Below are 17,722 nucleotides of genomic sequence, written 5' to 3'. Positions count from 1 at the left end.
GTTCTTGTGCAACAAAACAACATAGTTCACGGGGGGTTCTGCAGGGACCGGCCTGACCGTGGGATTATCACCAGCCAGAATGTACTGAAGACCATGATGGGCTTTTGTTGCTCAAACATTGTTTTTGTCTCCACAAACACTGATGGTTTTGAGCCCACTCTTTACTTGCTGCTGATTGGTTCAAGATTTTAGGTGAAAGAGCACAAAATACAGTCATCACATTGTGCTTTAACACTCAGATTAACAAAGAATCTGTTGGTGAGTCTGATTTAATGTGTTGCTCTTAGTGATATCTGCATAGAGTTAAGCTGTTTCTATAAACACACTAAGCAGAAAGAGGCCTTCTCTTAATAGATCCAGTTATAAACTCAAGTGTTGAGTCAGTAACAGCGCTGCATTGTTACACCGAGTGGCAGCTAGCCTAAGCTCCTCCATTATCTTACAAGGTATTTAAACTCTGCCAGGGACCTTTGTTTTGTGCGTCTCTGGCAGCTTAGCCAGAGGCAGGAGTTTCTTTTAAGAGTTCCTCATTACATTTCTGTGTTGGAAGCAAAAGTTAATTCCATTAGATGGAATTCTTAGATGTCATGGGCCAATGGCCACTGCAGGGGAGACGGATGTCTGCTCAAATGCTGTAAATCTTGAAACTCAGCTCAGCCGCAGAGGGACACTGTGGCGAGGCCTCGTTTTATCTCATCCCACTGGAGAAGCTGCACACACACATTAAGGCTCGCGCTGACACTGCCGTCCCTGGAAGCTTAAATCATTCTGCTGGTGCTGCTCTGACCTCTCTGTGAAGGTCAGCCTCTGGTCTCATTTCACTCACGTGCTTCTCAGACTGGTCAGCGTAGGTTCAGTGGGGGTACGCATGATGCAGGTTTGAGCTCGGAGCTTTTAGGGCTGCAGCTAACATTGATTTATTAACCTTTGTTTTTATTTTCTGACGTTTTATAAAGGTAAAGTTTTGTTGTTTTGTTTGATAGAAGAGCCTTTAACGAGCGGTATTTTTAACTGTTCTCATTAGGGCTGTCAGAGAATATTCTAAATTAGAATTCATATTTTAATTGTGAAAAAAAACATCCAGGAAAATGTGTTGATGTCCGGCATATATAAGTCTGTGCAGATGTGAAAATAGTAAATATTCCTGTTCTCCCAATGCTTCTCTGATGTTAGCCCTCTCTCTCCCTCCTCCCCCAATTCGGTGAATTAAGAGTTTATCCAACCAAACCAGAATTAGCGATGTTTGTTGGAGCAGTGAAAAGACAAACCAAGAAGGTTTTGGTGAGTTTTATTTTGTTTTTGTGAGTTTTACGATGATAAAATGACTGTTTTTCTGAATGGAGTCTGGTGGCTGTGGCGAGAACGAAATAACAGACACAAACAACATGTGAAAATAGGGTCCATAATTAGATAATATGTGACCAGAATTCGTCCTGTCTGTCTGGGACATTGAAGTCTTCCAGGACACGTGCATCTGCACCAACTGGAAAGTGCACACAACGTCGACTGAAAATGAAATGTAGGTCAAGCTGAAACGAATGCGTGATTCAGCAGTCGGTATAGGACATTATTTTATTTGTTTATTTTGTAATGTGTAGCTACGTAGATCTTTTAAAAGACATTCATGCTGAAATGATATACAAGTAGCATGTCTCTTGTTGGTTTTTGAGGGTTTTACCCTCATATGACCATAATGCGCACCAACTACCACGTGGTGGACAACTCCAGTAGTATTGTGCACCACCTGTAGCGCCACCAGCCAGCTTCTATGCACCAAACTAAACCGGCGAACATGCGGTGCATTGAGCCCATAGATGAAGCAGCTTATTTATAACTGACAACTGTTTTAGCACAAGAAGTGAGCATAAAGATTGACTAGATAGATAGATAGATAGATAGATAGATAGACAGACTTTATTTATCCCAAGCTGGGAAATTGCAGTGCAGCAGCAGCATCACACACAGCGAAATAAGTGAAAATAAGACTATAAAGAACATATACATACATAATAAAAATATAATAAAATATAAAAATAGCGAGCAGTAAAAAGATTATATACATAACAATAATAATAAAATAGCCAAATAGTGAACAGTAGTAAAAGTATTGCACAAAAAAGAATATCAAATGCAAATGGCAGTGAAAATAAAGTGGACCGTGACTGTAAGAGCAAACTATATATAATAAAATATCGAAATAACAAGCAGTAAAAAATTATATACATAATAATAAAATATCAAAAGCAAACAGTCGTGGTAAGAAGTATTGTATTATAATAATAATAATAATAATACAGATGTGTGTGGGAAACGTGAAGGGTTGAACAGCTGCAGACAGCAGTCAGAGCCAAAGGTGGCGCTTGTTTTTGGCCACAGATCCGCCACATTTGGTCTGTGGGAACAAATGTTACTAGATAGTAGTGCGGTATCTGGAAATGAAGTGCAGGCAGCTGCATCACTGAGTGTTCGATGATACCCTGCTTTACTTCCAAGTGAGAAAAAGCAGACAAACCAAAGGATTGATGATATCTCTCATATTGGTCTTAATTCTTTGTGGTAAGAATCAGAATCGGCTTTATTGCCCAAGTATGTGTACACGTTCAAGGAATTTGACTCCGTAAGGGGCTTTAACATAGTGACAGACTCTAAAATCATTTAGTGGATATTTGAGCAGGATATTTGTCCTACTGTCCCATATTTATTGGTGCAGTTTGAAATGACTTGTTCAAGCTGGTATTTTGTCCAGTGAGACTCATGTGATGACACGTCTGCACTGTCAGCTGTCTCACAGCTCAAAAAAAAGTCTTAAAGAATTATAAAGATGTTGATGACACAGTGAAAACCACCAATTTTTTGTCTCATGGCTCTTTAATAATATCTCTTCACAGTAAAACCAGACCAAAAAAAATCAGGTTTTGTCGTAATAGTTGCCGTAATGTTTTTGTTCTGTGGTTTTAAAGCTGGTGTTTGTGTGTATCTTATATCTGTGTCAGTGTGAAGTGGTTGCTTTTTTTCCTATTATTCAGGCTACAAGGCTGCCTTATTGTGACAAAAGGTCATAATCACCATTAGTTTTACCAAAGTAGAGATCACGATTATTTATCACGATTGCTCGTTTAGTGTGGAACCGTCATGCATTTATTGAACTTTCAAGAAACTGAAATTCCCTGAACTTTAAATTTAATTCAACTGAAAAACATAAAAGGTAAGATAAGGCTTTATATGTGAACATAGATTATGTATGTTTATATATTTTAGAATTAAGGAAGCCTTAAAGCAGCTATCTTTCATCTAGTCGAAGACATTCAAGCTAAAATTAACATGAACTTCTTGTTATTTCCGTCTTTATTCAGTCCAGCCAAGATTTTTCTTTCCAGTTTTTCTACCTGTAAGACTTCTATAAATGGTCATGTGACTCTTGACCGTCCCCTCACAGTCCCGCATTAAGTCAGGCCTCATCCCCATGTGCATGACATTACTCTTGATTGGGTTGAAAATTCACCATTTTTCAACTTTTTGACTTTTAAAAAAAGAAAAAAACCTTTCATCACTTGAATTCCGGCGTGTTCCTGCAGTCTGGTTTTCTCTCTCCTGGCATGACCGCTGGCTGCCGGAGCCAAAAATAAGAGAGCCATTCTGAAACCACTGTCCATTCAATACCCACCCTCAGTGCTGTGGCAGCAGTCTTCATCCCACCTAGATATTATACAGGTTATGCCTGTGTGCCGTTGGTGTTTCATTACACTGTTTGCATATTGTTGACTTTAAAGAGGGTGATATTTGAAGCACCACCGACTTATTTTCACAGCGGCCTTGTGAAATAGTAGCAGTCTTTGTTGTTGCATAATCGAAGACGGATCGTTGGTCCTGACCTCAAAGCACTAACTGATAATCATTTTTGATGTGTTTTTGATTGATGATCTGCAGTAATGTTGCCTCACAGCTCGGCGCCGTGCTGCTCTGACTTTTCTTTGAAAACTGTTGATTGTTTAGCACGAGGGGAAGCTTCCACAGAAGAGTTCGTCGTCCACAACGGCCTTCGGTTGCTACAACATCAGCGGCTTGATTTGTGGCTCTTTGGGCCCAGGTGACAGGAGAGGGGAGGAATGTAGTTAGAAGGCCATCAAACTCAAGGATAGTAGTTAGTGACAACAGCTGGAGAGGGAGATGTGGGCTCCTCGTGGAGGACCTCAGGGCATCATCAGTCAGCATCCAGCATGTCACAGGCTGCAGCAGGGAGGCAGAGCAGGAGAGGTGACGGGGGGGATGGAGGGAGATCACTTGTTGGTCTCATAAATCAAGACAAAGAGGTTTGCCCCTCGAGCAGCAGAGCAGGCTTCCATGTTGACACCACAGGAGCTTCGATGCGCTCAGTATTTGCAGGGTAAGAAGCCTAAAAGAGTAATTACACCTTTTTCTTAAATAATAGTTGGCCTGAACGCACCAATATGAGGACAACTATGAATCACAGCACATTTAATTTGAGATTTTATAAATTTACATTTAACAACAGAGTTCCGACCTTATATTCATCTGCTGATATGGAAAAACAAAAGTTTTACCGTTTTAAAAAGTCACTAGCCTGGCTCTGTTTGCAGGTGATAAAACCTGCCTACCAACACCTCTAAAGCTGACAAAGCAACGCCTTACATCGTGTTTGTTTAGTTTGTACAAAAGTTTACAGGAAGTTATGGCTGGGACTATATCCTGGCTGGAAGTTACTGCGCCCAGCCAAGAATTAGTCTTAAACGAGGTATAAGGTGTTAATCAGTGACTTCAGAGATGCTGCTAAGTGGATTCAGGCTAGCTGTTTCCCCCTGTTTTCAGTCTTTATGCTAAGCTACGCTAACCATCTCCTGGCTTCATATCTAGTGGACAAGTATCAGAGTTGTATGATGCTTTTATCTCACTCTGCAAGAAAGGATTATCCCCAAAATATCAAACTCTTCCTTTAATATCGAAGTGTTTGTAGCTTTTAGGATAACTTTTGGTGAGATCTGCTCAGTGTGAAGAGACTTCAGACTGAGACTGAACTCTGCAGTTTCTTCACTGCAACGTAAAATTGGACTTTACATTTGTAATAAACTCTGTGTTTGTCAAGTTTCTACATTAATGTCAGCAGAATATCAGATGAGTTTGTAATAATGTTTTCCTTGGCGTCTTTTTATGCTGGAGTCTCTGCAGAGAGAGCCTCCTCAGGTTAGTTTGGGTATGTCGGGTCCTTCTAACTGGCTCCTCTGTGTCTTGAACTTCATTTTTCTCTCCTGTGTTGTACATTTCTTATGTAATTTAGTGTTTATTAGTACATCTTGGTACTCACTTCATCTTTTCATTGTCCTCTGAGGCTCGCTGCTCATGATAAACAGCTGAACAAATAACTGTACATTAACAGAAACAGCTAAGCGAGGAGCCGCGGGCTGCAGTGTTTTCTCTGTTGCATCATTTGTTTGGTGCAGCCGAATGTGTCACAGCGCCCAGTCAGAAGCGACCCAGCTCCTCCGGCGAGGCGACGCTGTCTCAGCGCTCGCCGCGTGTTTGACATCACTTTGTTGTGGAAAGAAAGTGCTCCGGCGGCCAGCAGACTGTGCTCACCGTCTGCCACTCTGTGACTTCAGTCTGAGCTGAGAGGTTTACACAAGCACGTTAACGGCGCGCTGATCGTCTCTCTTTTCATTCATGATGAGAGACGACATCACACATGCTGCAGAGGTGGAAAATCGTTCCCAGCATTGCTGTCAGCTGTGACTTCAGCCGCTGTAGTGACCAGTGTTACATCTCAGGCCCTTCTGCTGCACCTAACCATTATTTTTATTCTGGATTAATTTTTTAGCCCATAAAATGTCAGAAAGTGTCACAGTTTCACAGATCACCTTCAACTGTCGCGTTTTCTTCCAGTCAACCACAAAGATATTCAGTTTACTATCAGAGATGATGAAGAAAACAAGGAAATATTCACTCATGAGCAGCTGGAACGTTTGAATTTTTGCCATTTCAAGTGTAATTTTTCTCCAGAAAGCAAAGATGTTCAGATATGAAGCAGAGGAAAGCAGAAATACCTCACATCTAAGGGGCTGGAACCAGAGAATGTTTCAAGGTTCAGCTTAAAAAAATACTCAAGCAAAAAAAATAATTGTCAAAATAGCTGCGTATTAATTCACTTTCAGTCAGTTAATCTATGGATCAAATGTGTGATTCATAAATTAGCAGCTCTCGCTCTTTTACAGGACACATACTAATGAAAAGATGAATGAAGTCCACCGATGCTCATGTGTCCTGTCTCTGCTGAGGATTAAAGAGGCCTTTCCGTGCCTGGGAGGGATCAGTTACAGAAGGTCTGGGTATACACAGCAGGCGGAGCAGGTCATCTCTGAGAGAGATGGAGCGAGGGGTTACTGGGTCGGGGCTTTAGTTCACTACGTCTTTGCGAAGGCTGGCAGCAGCAGTGTGGATGTCAGTGTGAGATGAGAGGACTGCCCTGCGCTGCCTCCTCTTCTCACCTCTCTTATTATCACGTTCTCAGATCATGTACGGCAGCAACTGTCACAGCTCGACTTCCTTTTATCTTTTCTCTCTGATCGTGTTCGGCCCAGTTTTGGCTGGTGTAGAGGTGGAGGTGTAGAGGTGGAGGTGTAGAGGAGGAGGTGTGGAGGTGGAGGTCTAGAGGTGTAGAGGTGGAGGTGTGGAGGTGGAGGTGTAGAGGAGGAAGTGTGGAGGTGGAGGTGTGGAGGTGGAGGTCTAGAGGAGGAGGTGTGGAGGTGTAGAGGAGGAGGTGTAGAGGTGGAGGTGTGGAGGTGGAGGTCTAGAGGAGGAGGTGTGGAGGTGTAGAGGAGGAGGTGTAGAGGTGGAGGTGTAGAGGAGGAGGTGTGGAGGTGGAGGTGTGGAGGTGTAGAGGTGGAGGTGTAGAGGAGGAGGCGTAGAGGTGGAGGTGTAGAGGTGGAGGTCTAGAGGAGGAGGTGTAGAGGTGGAGGTGTAGAGGAGGAGGTCTAGAGGTGTAGAGGTGGAGGTCTAGAGGAGGAGGTGTAGAGGAGGAGGTCTAGAGGTGGAGGTGTACAGGAGGAGGAGGTGTGGAGGTGGAGGTGTAGAGGTGGAGGTGTAGAGGTGGAGGTCTAGAGGAGGAGGTGTAGAGGTGTGGAGGTGTAGAGGTGGAGGTGTAGAGGAGGAGGTGTAGAGGAGGAGGTGTGGAGGTGGAGGTGTAGAGGTGGAGGTCTAGAGGAGGAGGTGTAGAGGTGGAGGTGTAGAGGAGGAGGCGTAGAGGTGGAGGTGTAGAGGTGGAGGTCTAGAGGAGGAGGTGTGGAGGTGGAGGTGTAGAGGTGGAGGTGTAGAGGTGGAGGTCTAGAGGTGTAGAGGAGGAGGTCTAGAGGTGGAGGTGTAGAGGAGGAGGAGGTGTGGAGGTGGAGGTGTAGAGGTGGAGGTGTAGAGGTGTAGAGGTGGAGGTGTAGAGGAGGAGGTGTGGAGGTGGAGGTGTAGAGGTGGAGGTGTAGAGGAGGAGGTGTAGAGGTGTAGAGGTGTAGAGGTGGAGGTGTAGAGGTGGAGGTGTAGAGGAGGAGGTGTAGAGGTGGAGGTGTTGTGAACTCATAGCATCAGGGAGCTTCTTAGTGTCCTGTTGTACTTCCATTCCTCCTTCTTTATTCTTGTTATTTTTTCTGTCTGGAACAACGTGACCTCCCAGCTGTGGGATCAATAAAGTTATATTTTATCTTTACAAGAAGTCTGAAAACAAAGGGAGAAATGTCCAAGCTACCTGCTCCTCTGAACCCCAAAATACGACGATGAAATGATGTAAAATTGTCAAAAACTATGTAGTATTTTAAACTAATTGTAATATTTGAGTCATTTTAAAACTGTTTATGGTGTCAGAATCTCTCCAAACAATGTGTGTGTTCATTTCTGAGGAACTAAAGAAAGATTAATGAAAAAATAAGTGAGGAATGAATCAAAACTTTATTATGAGCGTCTGCTTCAGTCTCCTTTACTTTTTAGTGTTTAAACAGTTTAGTAAAAATCGTTGTGCAGCTACTTTCCCTTCACTTCAGCAGGGCTTCCAGAGCTCCAGACAGTGATGACAAGAAAATGTCACAAGAACCAACCAAATAAAGGAAAAGGTCACTGTGGCTTTTTCAGAAGGTGACCTAAAAAGATTTTTGTGTAGCTGGAAATTTGACAGCATGTGTGACGTCCGCCTTGTCTCTCCAGAGGACATGAAGCCTTCCAGTGAGGCCGTGGCCGAGTATCTGGAGGGACGGAGGAAGTACGAAGAGCTCAGGAAACAGAAACGGAAGAAAGGCTCCAGCAGAGAGGAACAGGTGAAAGAACTCGATGTGCGGTGAACACAGATCATTTCAGGAGAACACGATGTTAACCGTGCCCGATCTTTCCCGCAGACGCTGGCCCTCCTCAATCGTTTCAAGTCCAAGTTGTCTTCGGCCATCACCGAAGCTCCAGAGGAGGACGTGGAGGAGCTGGAGGAGGACGACGACAAAGGATGGTCAGTGAGATGCTGTTCAGATCCTCGTCACCGTCATTATCGCTGTTTCATCCGGGGTTTCCTCTCTCGGGTCTGTCATTTGGCATGGCAGCACACTCCCCGTCATTCCTGGGTACCGTCGCTCTATCTAACCATCTCTGAATCAAGCCGTGTTGTCACTGTCGTGAAAAGTGATCCTGCAGCGGCAGGGTGCTGCACTCGCTCGGCTCTCGTTGCTCCAGTTGTCCAACAGAATGTGGAAATGTCAGTTTCTCCTAAACCGTCTGTCAAAACTGGCCAAACTGTTGCAGAATCAACAAACTGGGGTCCAAAAAAGTAATATAGTCAGCTAGAGAGATATTTCCCTCAGAAGGTGGAGAAAACAGAGCCAAGAGAAGAGTTAGCATACCAGTCTGTATGTGTCCGGATGTGCAGAGAGGCCGCCGTGCGAAGCTTTAAATCACTGATGCTGTTCGCTGCAGCGGCACTGAGCAGCGTGTGAGCACGCCAGGGTCCAGAGTGTTCCCGGACAGTTTTCTGTTTTGTGGACGGTGAAGTTCAAGCATGACAAGTTGGCACGAAAAGGCCTTTTTCATTCGCCTCTGCTGGGTTCACGTTGTGCTCTTCCTCTTGATACCCGCACGGCGAGCGCTGGATTGTAAGAGCCTGTAAAAGAAATTTATTCTAAAAGCGAGCGCGGCCTAAATGAGACACTGAAATGCTCAGATCCTGCAGAGAATCCCTCTTTGTACCGCGAATGACGAAGCTGTCCTTTGTCGGATCTGAAGCCTGCTTCACGTTCTCGTAGATGTGTGCGAAAGTTCAGGTTGTGCGTGTGCGTGTGTGTGTGTGTGTGTCCACCAGATCGGCCATCAGGAAATCAGCCCTGACGCCGTGTTTTCCTCTCATATTCTGTTTTTCACCAAAGATCTCAAAGTCTCGCTGCACAGAGTCGGGTTTGAAATGAAAACCATGTGTTTGAATTTGAGCAAAGTGTCTGTGTGTGAGAGATGTAGAATAACAAAATCTGTCGTTGCTATTAGTCTCCAGAAGCCCCCTTGAAGTGTAGTCTGTGTGTGAGACACCAGGTATGGCGAGGAGGGAGGGACCGCGGCGGTAGCTTTGCAGTCCTAGAAAAACACCAGTGGGAAGTCTGTGCCACTCTGGGAGCACTGCGAACAGAATGTGGGTTACAACAGGTCAGACATTGGAAGTCAAGTCTGGGCCAGAGGAGGTAAACTATTCCATCTGTGTCTGTGTCTACAAATCCTGACTCCCTCCTCCTCCTCCTCTTCCTCCTCCTCCTCTCTGCTAACACACACAACCTCCACACTCAATGCAAAGAGTCCGGCGCCGCTCTCACCATCCCTCCCGTTCTGTCTAACTGCCCCTGCCTGAGCAACAAAAAGGAATGAAAGCGAGAAAAATCAACTGAGGAAAGGCTTCTGTAGCCTCGCATCATGGCGGCGCAGAGCGCTTCCGATAAGCTCCGAACGGCGAGTTTCCACATCCCGACTCCGAGCTGCGGGACTCTGAGGCCGAGCGGCCGGCGGGCTGTCATCACCGAGGCTGCTAGACAAATTATCAGAGGCGGCCTGCTCGCGCTGCAGGAGTCCTCAGGGTCTGCCAGAGTCTAGCCATGACATTCTAGATGAGCTGTCACATGTCAGCCGATTTCAAATGAACACTGGAGAGAGTGCGCACACACACACACACACACACACACACACACACACACACACACGGAAGACAAGGTATCAACACAAAATACCTTAAAACACACAGAAGAGGATACACAGCTGCTTTATTTGGCAGTTTGAAGCACACGCTGGTGCATGTGAGCAGTTTACACGCTCATATACGGCACAGTCTGTAAATGTTTTGTCTCCCGCAGATAACGAAGACCTGCTGATCATCAGCTCTGAAGGGAAGCTTCAAAGACGCTTTGACTGAAGCTATTTTTACTGATGTGCATGTTAGCTTAGTCTCCGGACATGGACAGAGCGATGTCAGAGGCCTCTCAGATAAACATGAGCAGTGAATGGAGCCAGCGTTGTCGTCCGCAGAACCCAAAACCTGGTCGCTGTCATGGGGCGTTTGAGGTTTAAGGTGGCAGTGACGATTTCCCGAGTTTGAGTCCAGGCTGGACTCTCACCTCGTTTCCTGTAGCTCCTGTCTGCTTTATAATAAAGGCAAAAAGTGCCCCAAAAATACTTAAAAAGCAGCTCAACATCTCTTTTAAATGCTCCAAAGTCCCGTTAATGACACCTGTTTGGATCATTCCACAGGTAAACAGGTTAATTGGTAACAGGTGAGAGTATCAGTGACTCACAGTGAGGATGGAGTGAGGTTCAACACGTGATTGGATAAAGAGATTAATACCTGGACTCAGGAACACTTCAGGAAACTGTTGTCAGGAAACAGAATTTGATTGATTCTGTTTTCCTTTATGTTTCACACACAGTTCAAGCTTTTAGGAATCTGTTGAAGATGGTAATCCATACGGGAGGCGTTCATAGTGGTGCCTAGTGTTCACCTTAAAAAGTGACAGAAATGCTGGTCCGTCATAGCGTGAACTGAGTGTGAATGTCAGATTGTTGGTTTCCACCTGAGAATCACGTCTGATGGAGTTTACTGCCGGCGTGCAGCCATGCTAACGGCTCTGTGAGGCTGTACTCAACCACAGCGCTGCTCTGAGCTAGATGCTAACATCAGCATGCTAACATGTGGGCGTTAAGCAGGTATAATGTTTACCATATTCACCATTTTAGTTTAGCATGCTAATTTTGCTAAATTGAATGCAGATATTTGGACACTGGACAACAGTTGTTGAGACATGTGGGTCTGGACGTGAGCGGTGGGCTGACTGACATTTCCATAGAGCAACACTGTTAGCATGACTAAAATGTTTCCCCTACCCACAACAGAATCCCACATTCATCTCATCTCCACCCAGACATGAACGTAGGAGGATGTAGCTGCTAATAACAGGTTGTTAGCCTCTGGCGTGGCTAAAAATGGATGCCTGAGATTGCTCAGTCCCTGCTGCTTTGTACTTTCGATGCAGCGATAGCATTCACAGAGCATCTGGAGAAATCTGTGAATTGCCTGACGCTGATATCTCCGCTGAGGAATGTCCCGATTCTTTAATCTGTCTTTGGGGGAAGAGAAACTGACGGGGGAAATGAAAGACACATGAGTGTCTGTTCTCTGGAGACCAGGGCTTTCGTTCAGGATCTTTGACCTGCTAAGAGCCTCATGCTGCACCTTTACTACGTCTAATCTCTCACTTTTTACTGAGAGACCGTTAAATAAATTCCAGCAAGGCTTAAAATCTGTCTTCAAGCACCTTGTGTGTCCTAAGCTTAGCATGGCTGTATAAAGGCTTCCCACAGACAGCATTACAGAATATATTGGACATGTTTGTGCTTTAGTTTAAATGGCTTCAGCCATTAAGCTGTACTGTTTCTGTATCATTTGTCTGACAAGTCTCTGATTGATTTAAAGCTGATCAATGTTTTTAACTCACCTGACGCTGTTTCTCTCAGCTCTGCAGATCTTTTTTGCAGTGCACATTATTAGCATGACTCAAAATCACAGCTAATTTAATACTTATTAGTAGTACAGGTCATTCTGCAAGCAGAAGCAAGAAAGCTTTCAGGGAAATATGCAAAGAAGTCGCTGCTTGAACTGACGGCTCATCAGTCACAAACTAGAAGATTTAGCATTTTAGTATCAGGGATGTTTGTTTGAGTGGGTTGTAATGATTTACTGAGGAGCTGCAGTTGGAGCAATTGGAGGTCCTCATAATAAATCTTGATTTCAAGCATAGCAATTAGCCTGTTTACCATTCTGCACCGCCAACATGACAGACCCCCCCACCATTCAAAGCATACAGTCCTCTGCAACATTCCTGCTGTTTCATGCTTTTAGTGCTTTGTTTTCATCTCTTTGTGGCTGTGAACTTATCTCTGTTTATTCACTTTTATTTGCAGCTGACAAAGAAGCAGCGGTCAGAATAATCGAAACAGTTTCTCATATTCTAGTTTATCCCATTTTTTGGTTGCAATATTGAAAAGAAGGTGGTCAAAGCGAGGAGAGTCGAGCCTCTCGGTCAAAGTTCTGCAGAGCTGTGATTTAGTGGATCCTGTGCCGCTGTTCTTTGAACTCTCTCCGCCTCTCTCCGTCTGATTTAGGATGGCCCATGTTCTGCAGTTTGATGAGCAAACCAGAAAAGTCAAGGATGCCAACATGCACGACGAGGACACGTTCGAGATCTACGACCCACGCAACCCCGTCAATAAACGAAGGCGAGAGGAGAGCAAGAAGATCATGAAGGAGAAGAAGGCCAAGAGGTGAGGTCGCGAGGTCGAAGGTCGGGTCCTGCCCGGGCCACGTGACTGAGAAACTGGACGTTCAGCATCCTGCCTGTTCACGTTTCCACCACTTTAAACCCGCTGCAAACTTTGAAGAGTCTCCCGGCTCGAACATCTGGATTGAGGATGCTGACCTGATCCCTGTAATCTGTGACGTGAAGGCTTCTCCGCTCAGAACAGCTGCACCTGGACTACGCTCCATCACTCATCTGGATTAAAACTGTGGTCGTAGTAACGATCGCGGTCCTGATTTGATAATACGTGGTGTCGCTTACTTTTCTATGACGTTTCTTTTTCTGTTTCTGTCGTCCGGAGCTTGAATGTGACTTTGGCGGAAAAATAAAGTACATTTGTAAACTGGCCGTAATGATTCTGTTTGATTTTAAATGAATGAACCAGTCAGTCGTTGCTTTATCAGGTATAGCTGTGTAATCTAGTGTAATCCAGTACAACAGCTCTGCGTTACCATCTGTCTTTACAAAGCTCACAGTGTTCAGGTTTCGATGAGACTGTCAGAAATATGTACATTCATTTAAATCTTTATCACTGAGGTCAGAGGTAGAGGTGGTGTTATTATGTTCAGCTGTATTGGATTGCGTTACCCTGTACAGGTGTATGCTACTTGTTTACAGAACTATTTCAAGTCAAAAGGCCTGAGCTGTGTCCACACCACATAATGAACAATAGTTTGCTCAGTGGAGAGCAGTATATTGAGATTTTGGACACTCAATATAAATCATCATCATCAGTTTGAGCCACAAATGACTGTAAATGAGTGTTGAGCACAAAACCTACAGTTGCCGTGGTGAAACATTTGTCAGACAAGAACACGACTTCTTACATGAGATTAGATTGCAAAGATCTTTTACTAGTAAAATCCACCTTTATAAAGGTTCCTTACGCTCATCATACCAGTGTGGTCCCTAATCATCTTATAATCAAACTGTCCTCTTCAGGTGGATAATTACACCTGCCTGTTTTCTGTAGCTAAACGTACTGTAGCGTACCTGAACGCAGCTCAGGTACCTCGTGGTTAAGACACCTGTACATACCTTCATCTCTCTCCCTGCATTTCCTCTCTGTGTCTCTACCGTCGGCATCAAATAAAAGGCTCAGGAAAAAAAACCTTGAATTTGGACGCTCAGCTAAAATGGTAGAAAGTAAATGAAGTGAACTGGGTGGTAACTGGGCGTTGATCTCAGAAACAGACATCTGCTCTGTTGAGCTTTCCTATTCTGTCACTACCTCTGTATACCCTCAGTACTCCTAATGCTGGGCACCTTCATCACCACAGTATTAAGATCAAAGTGGCATTAAACTAATTACAGACAACAGGAGGTTAATGAATAGCCTGCTTCATCCTCTCATCTCCGATTCAACATTTGAAAGATATGATGAAGCCTCAACTTCACAACAGCAGTTTTCAGCAGATTAAAGGAGCAGTTGAGAGAAATGTGCTTATTTTCTCTCGAGGTTTTTGTGTGTTGATTATGAAGGTCGGAGCCAGGAGATGCTTAGCTTAGTTTATCTTAGCATACAGACTGGAAGCAGCTAATCTGGCTAAAAAACAATGCAATGTGGAACTATTTCGCGTAAGTGAGCTTTAGCCGTAGCAGCAGGCAGGTCTCTTCTACCTTTTTGTGCTGTTTGAAGTCTTTATGCTAAGCTAAGCTAACTGCCTGTAGTTTCATCTTTACTGTACAGACATGAGAATGGTATCAATGTCATCAAGACAGCGATTGAGTGCATTTCTCAAAATGTCGAACTATTCCTTTAATGCTGGGGCGGAAGCCAGCGATGGCCTGACATATTTTGAACGGTATCTGGCACGCTGTCCCGCTCAGGTCACCACTGGAGCATTCAAAGCTTGTAAAAAGGGAACTGTTTAAACCAAAGACTTTACCTCACTGTGGTGGTTTGGGGGTAAATGATCTGCCACTGCCATGTGTGTGACCAGGAGCTGCATTTGGCCAGCGCACTATTTTTTACTGCACTTCTGGGATTATGCTTAAATTTTCATATGGAACAGGAAGGAGAGTTAATGTTACATTATGAGCCCGGCTCGGCCCGAGCTGCAGCAAATCTAAAACAGGTGATCCGACTGACTGTATGTGCTCCTGAGTCCAGGTCAGGTTGTGCCACTGATGTATTACTGAGAGAAATGCTGGAAATATTTCTGTTCAAGAAGATGCACAGAGGTGCTCTCAGATGAATCTGCTTTTTTTAAGGGCATTGCTTGCTACATAAATCAATAATTTTTATTTAAAGGGACGACCAGAGAGAAGGACAAGACAGTGCAGTTCCTCTCCAGCACCACCAGGAGAACACTCCACGTTCCCCGGTGTCACAGCTCGGAGCAGGAAATACCGCTCTTTGCTGCTGGTCATGTGACTGCCAGGGATGAGATGGAATGGTAATAGCATTATCATGCTATTCTACAACCACTATCTCCCTCTGCCCTTGTGGGTGAGGGCTAAATATAGCCAGATAATCCTCCTCATCCCTTAGAAATTCAGCCAACACTTCTTTTGTAACAGGGATTCATTTCCTTATGATCTTTCCATATTTTTACTCTTGTTAGATGACACAAAAGCATTTGCCTTTAACTTGTAACTCTTCCTTTGCACGCTCCAGCTTTCAGTGGTCCTTTGTAGCTCACATGTCAGATGGGTCCGTGTGAGCAGCAGCGATGGTCCACGTGCCTGACCTCTGAACCGCGGCCGTGACTCCTCGCTCCCCAGGGTGTGATGGACGGGACGAGCAGGAGAAGAGAGCTCGGTGAGTTAGCGTGCGCTCATAGGAAGGGTATTGATGAGTTCGCGAGATCAAAGAGAAGATGGTTTGGACAGGCGCGGCAGGTTTTCATGGTTAACGGTTGGTCACTCGCAGACGTCCGAGGACAGCAGAGAGATCGTTTGTCTCTGCTGGTGAGCTTCAAAGCTCATCAAAGCAAAGATTTGGTCTGTTTTCTTTCTCTGAGTGTTTATTGAACTGCCCGCATGAACCAGAAAGGGTTTTATTAGTACTTGATCCATAAAAAAAATCGCACTGAAAGTATTTGAATACATTTTAGAATAGAATGAGGACTGAAGATTTGTCCCCCATCACTTAGTGGACGTTCAGACTGAAATCAGCCCTGTTTCAAGAACCAGCGAGGCCTTAAATCTGCTCCAGTTTGAGTAACAGATCTGTGAGTTTGAAGGATTATCAGATGGTTTCTAGTCATATGAGACAGGATTGAACAATGTTAAGTTATTCTATCTTTTGTTGCAACGATCGAGAGGTAAAAGGAAGGAACACAACGTTCACATAACAGAGTAGCCCTCCTGGAGTTTAGGCTTTCACTTTCATGGAGAACAGCAGCGCCTTTTGTTGCATTGTTGCTAAAGTTGAGCTCGGATCAGCTTTTTTGCTGATGACACTGTGTTTTTATGCCAAAACCCTCTGCACTGACAACCTGCATTTTTTCATTAAATTCAGTCTAAACACAACCTCACATTGATATCATGTCAGGCAGGGATCAGGACAGGAGGAAGACCTACGGTCACAAAAACTCCTGTAACTTTCACTGTACGTATGAGCTTGTTAACTTGTCCTGAACATAAACTGAATCTGGGCCCTTTCCCTCGTAATAGGCTTTACATAAATGTGCACATGTCACAGCTACTTTATAAGAGTGTTTTTCATACAAGTCTGTATCTTCCCCGTTTTCTACTCCTTCTCTTTATTTCTCTATATATTCTCAAACAGTGCTCATCATGTTAAATCAGAGCCAAATTAGCATGCAGGCGTTGTTGCTGTTATGTTTAAGGAAAATGTCAGGTCAATGCAGAGGTGCCTGTCGGCAGCCAGAGAGATGCCGGCCAGAAGGAGAAAGTGATGGCAGGGCTGTGTGATGCAGAGAGCTGCCCGACTGCCGGAACGTTCACAATAACATATTCATTCCTCTACGCCTTGCCAAGCGTGAGGTCCAAGCAAGGCCTGCCCGTGACATGTCCAATACCACAGCAATTGGACAGGACTGATCGGGAATGAGCGCTTTTTCTCAGAAACTGAACACACAGAAGGAAACTAGTGTAAACAATAAATTAAGACCAGGACTACAGCTGAGACCAAGGTTAAACTCAAAAAAGCAAACCTCAGAAATACTTTACCTCAAACTGAAAGAATATGTAGCATTGAGTTTCATGGAAGGCAGTTGTTATCTAACCTCCTAGTTGGACATTATAAAATATTTCCATTTAAGGTCTGGGTGAATTTATTCCATATTGTGAGAGATTTTTAGAGAAAGAGGTGAGTATGATATTGAATGTTGGTGAGAGGCGAGTAGGGGCCATAATGTGGTTTGGCTTAAATGTGATACGCTAATACCAACCATAGTATACTGTACGTGCCGTCATATTAATAAAATTGTGTCTGAATTATTATTTCAGGTTTTAATTTTAGGTGAACTACAGTTTGATCGTTACGGTTTGATCAATGATTTTCTTAGTGCTGAGGCTCCCAGGCTGGTCCATCGCTGTGGTCCAGACTGAAATATCTTAACAACTTTTTAAAAATTATTAATTGAAATATCTCCACATCTCTACAAGATGGACTGGCACAAAATTCGGTCCTTTCATTGTTCCCAGAAGATGGATCCTAATGACTTTAATTATCCCCAGATCTGAGGTCCACAGTTGTGTTTAGAGAGATTTGTCCTGATGACTAATGGATGTGATGCAGTGTAATTTGATGTTTTATGGACATTCGGGATGAATAGCAGCTTTTATGATGCCCTGATGTTTCATCTAGCTCCATTAACAGCTTCTACTGTGTCCAGTACTGATTCATTGTGAAATACCTGCAAAACTACACTTAGTGCCACTTAGTAAGCCGAGCA

General features: G+C 44.2%; 1 protein-coding gene across 2 annotated transcripts in view; it reads left to right on the top strand.

The window, feature by feature from the left end:
• cwc27 (CWC27 spliceosome associated cyclophilin) overlaps positions 1-13,196 on the top strand; it is a 28,778-nt gene extending 15,582 nt beyond the window's left edge. Inside the window, exons 12-14 of one of the 2 annotated variants that reach the window (XM_041959839.1) lie at positions 8,194-8,303; positions 8,382-8,485; positions 12,661-13,196. In XM_041959839.1, coding sequence (XP_041815773.1) covers positions 8,194-8,303; positions 8,382-8,485; positions 12,661-12,823 — 377 coding nt within the window. In that variant the 3' untranslated portion in view covers positions 12,824-13,196. The remainder of the gene's footprint in view (positions 1-8,193; positions 8,304-8,381; positions 8,486-12,660) is intronic. The other variant, XM_041959840.1, reaches the window with a different exon arrangement.
• The last annotated feature ends 4,526 nt before the right edge of the window (positions 13,197-17,722 follow it).

The sequence above is a fragment of the Chelmon rostratus genome, chromosome 19, assembly GCF_017976325.1.
Source record: "Chelmon rostratus isolate fCheRos1 chromosome 19, fCheRos1.pri, whole genome shotgun sequence".
NCBI lineage: Eukaryota > Metazoa > Chordata > Actinopteri > Chaetodontiformes > Chaetodontidae > Chelmon > Chelmon rostratus.
Note: the sequence above shows the minus strand (reverse complement) of the source record. Positions and strands in the feature narration are given on the sequence as shown.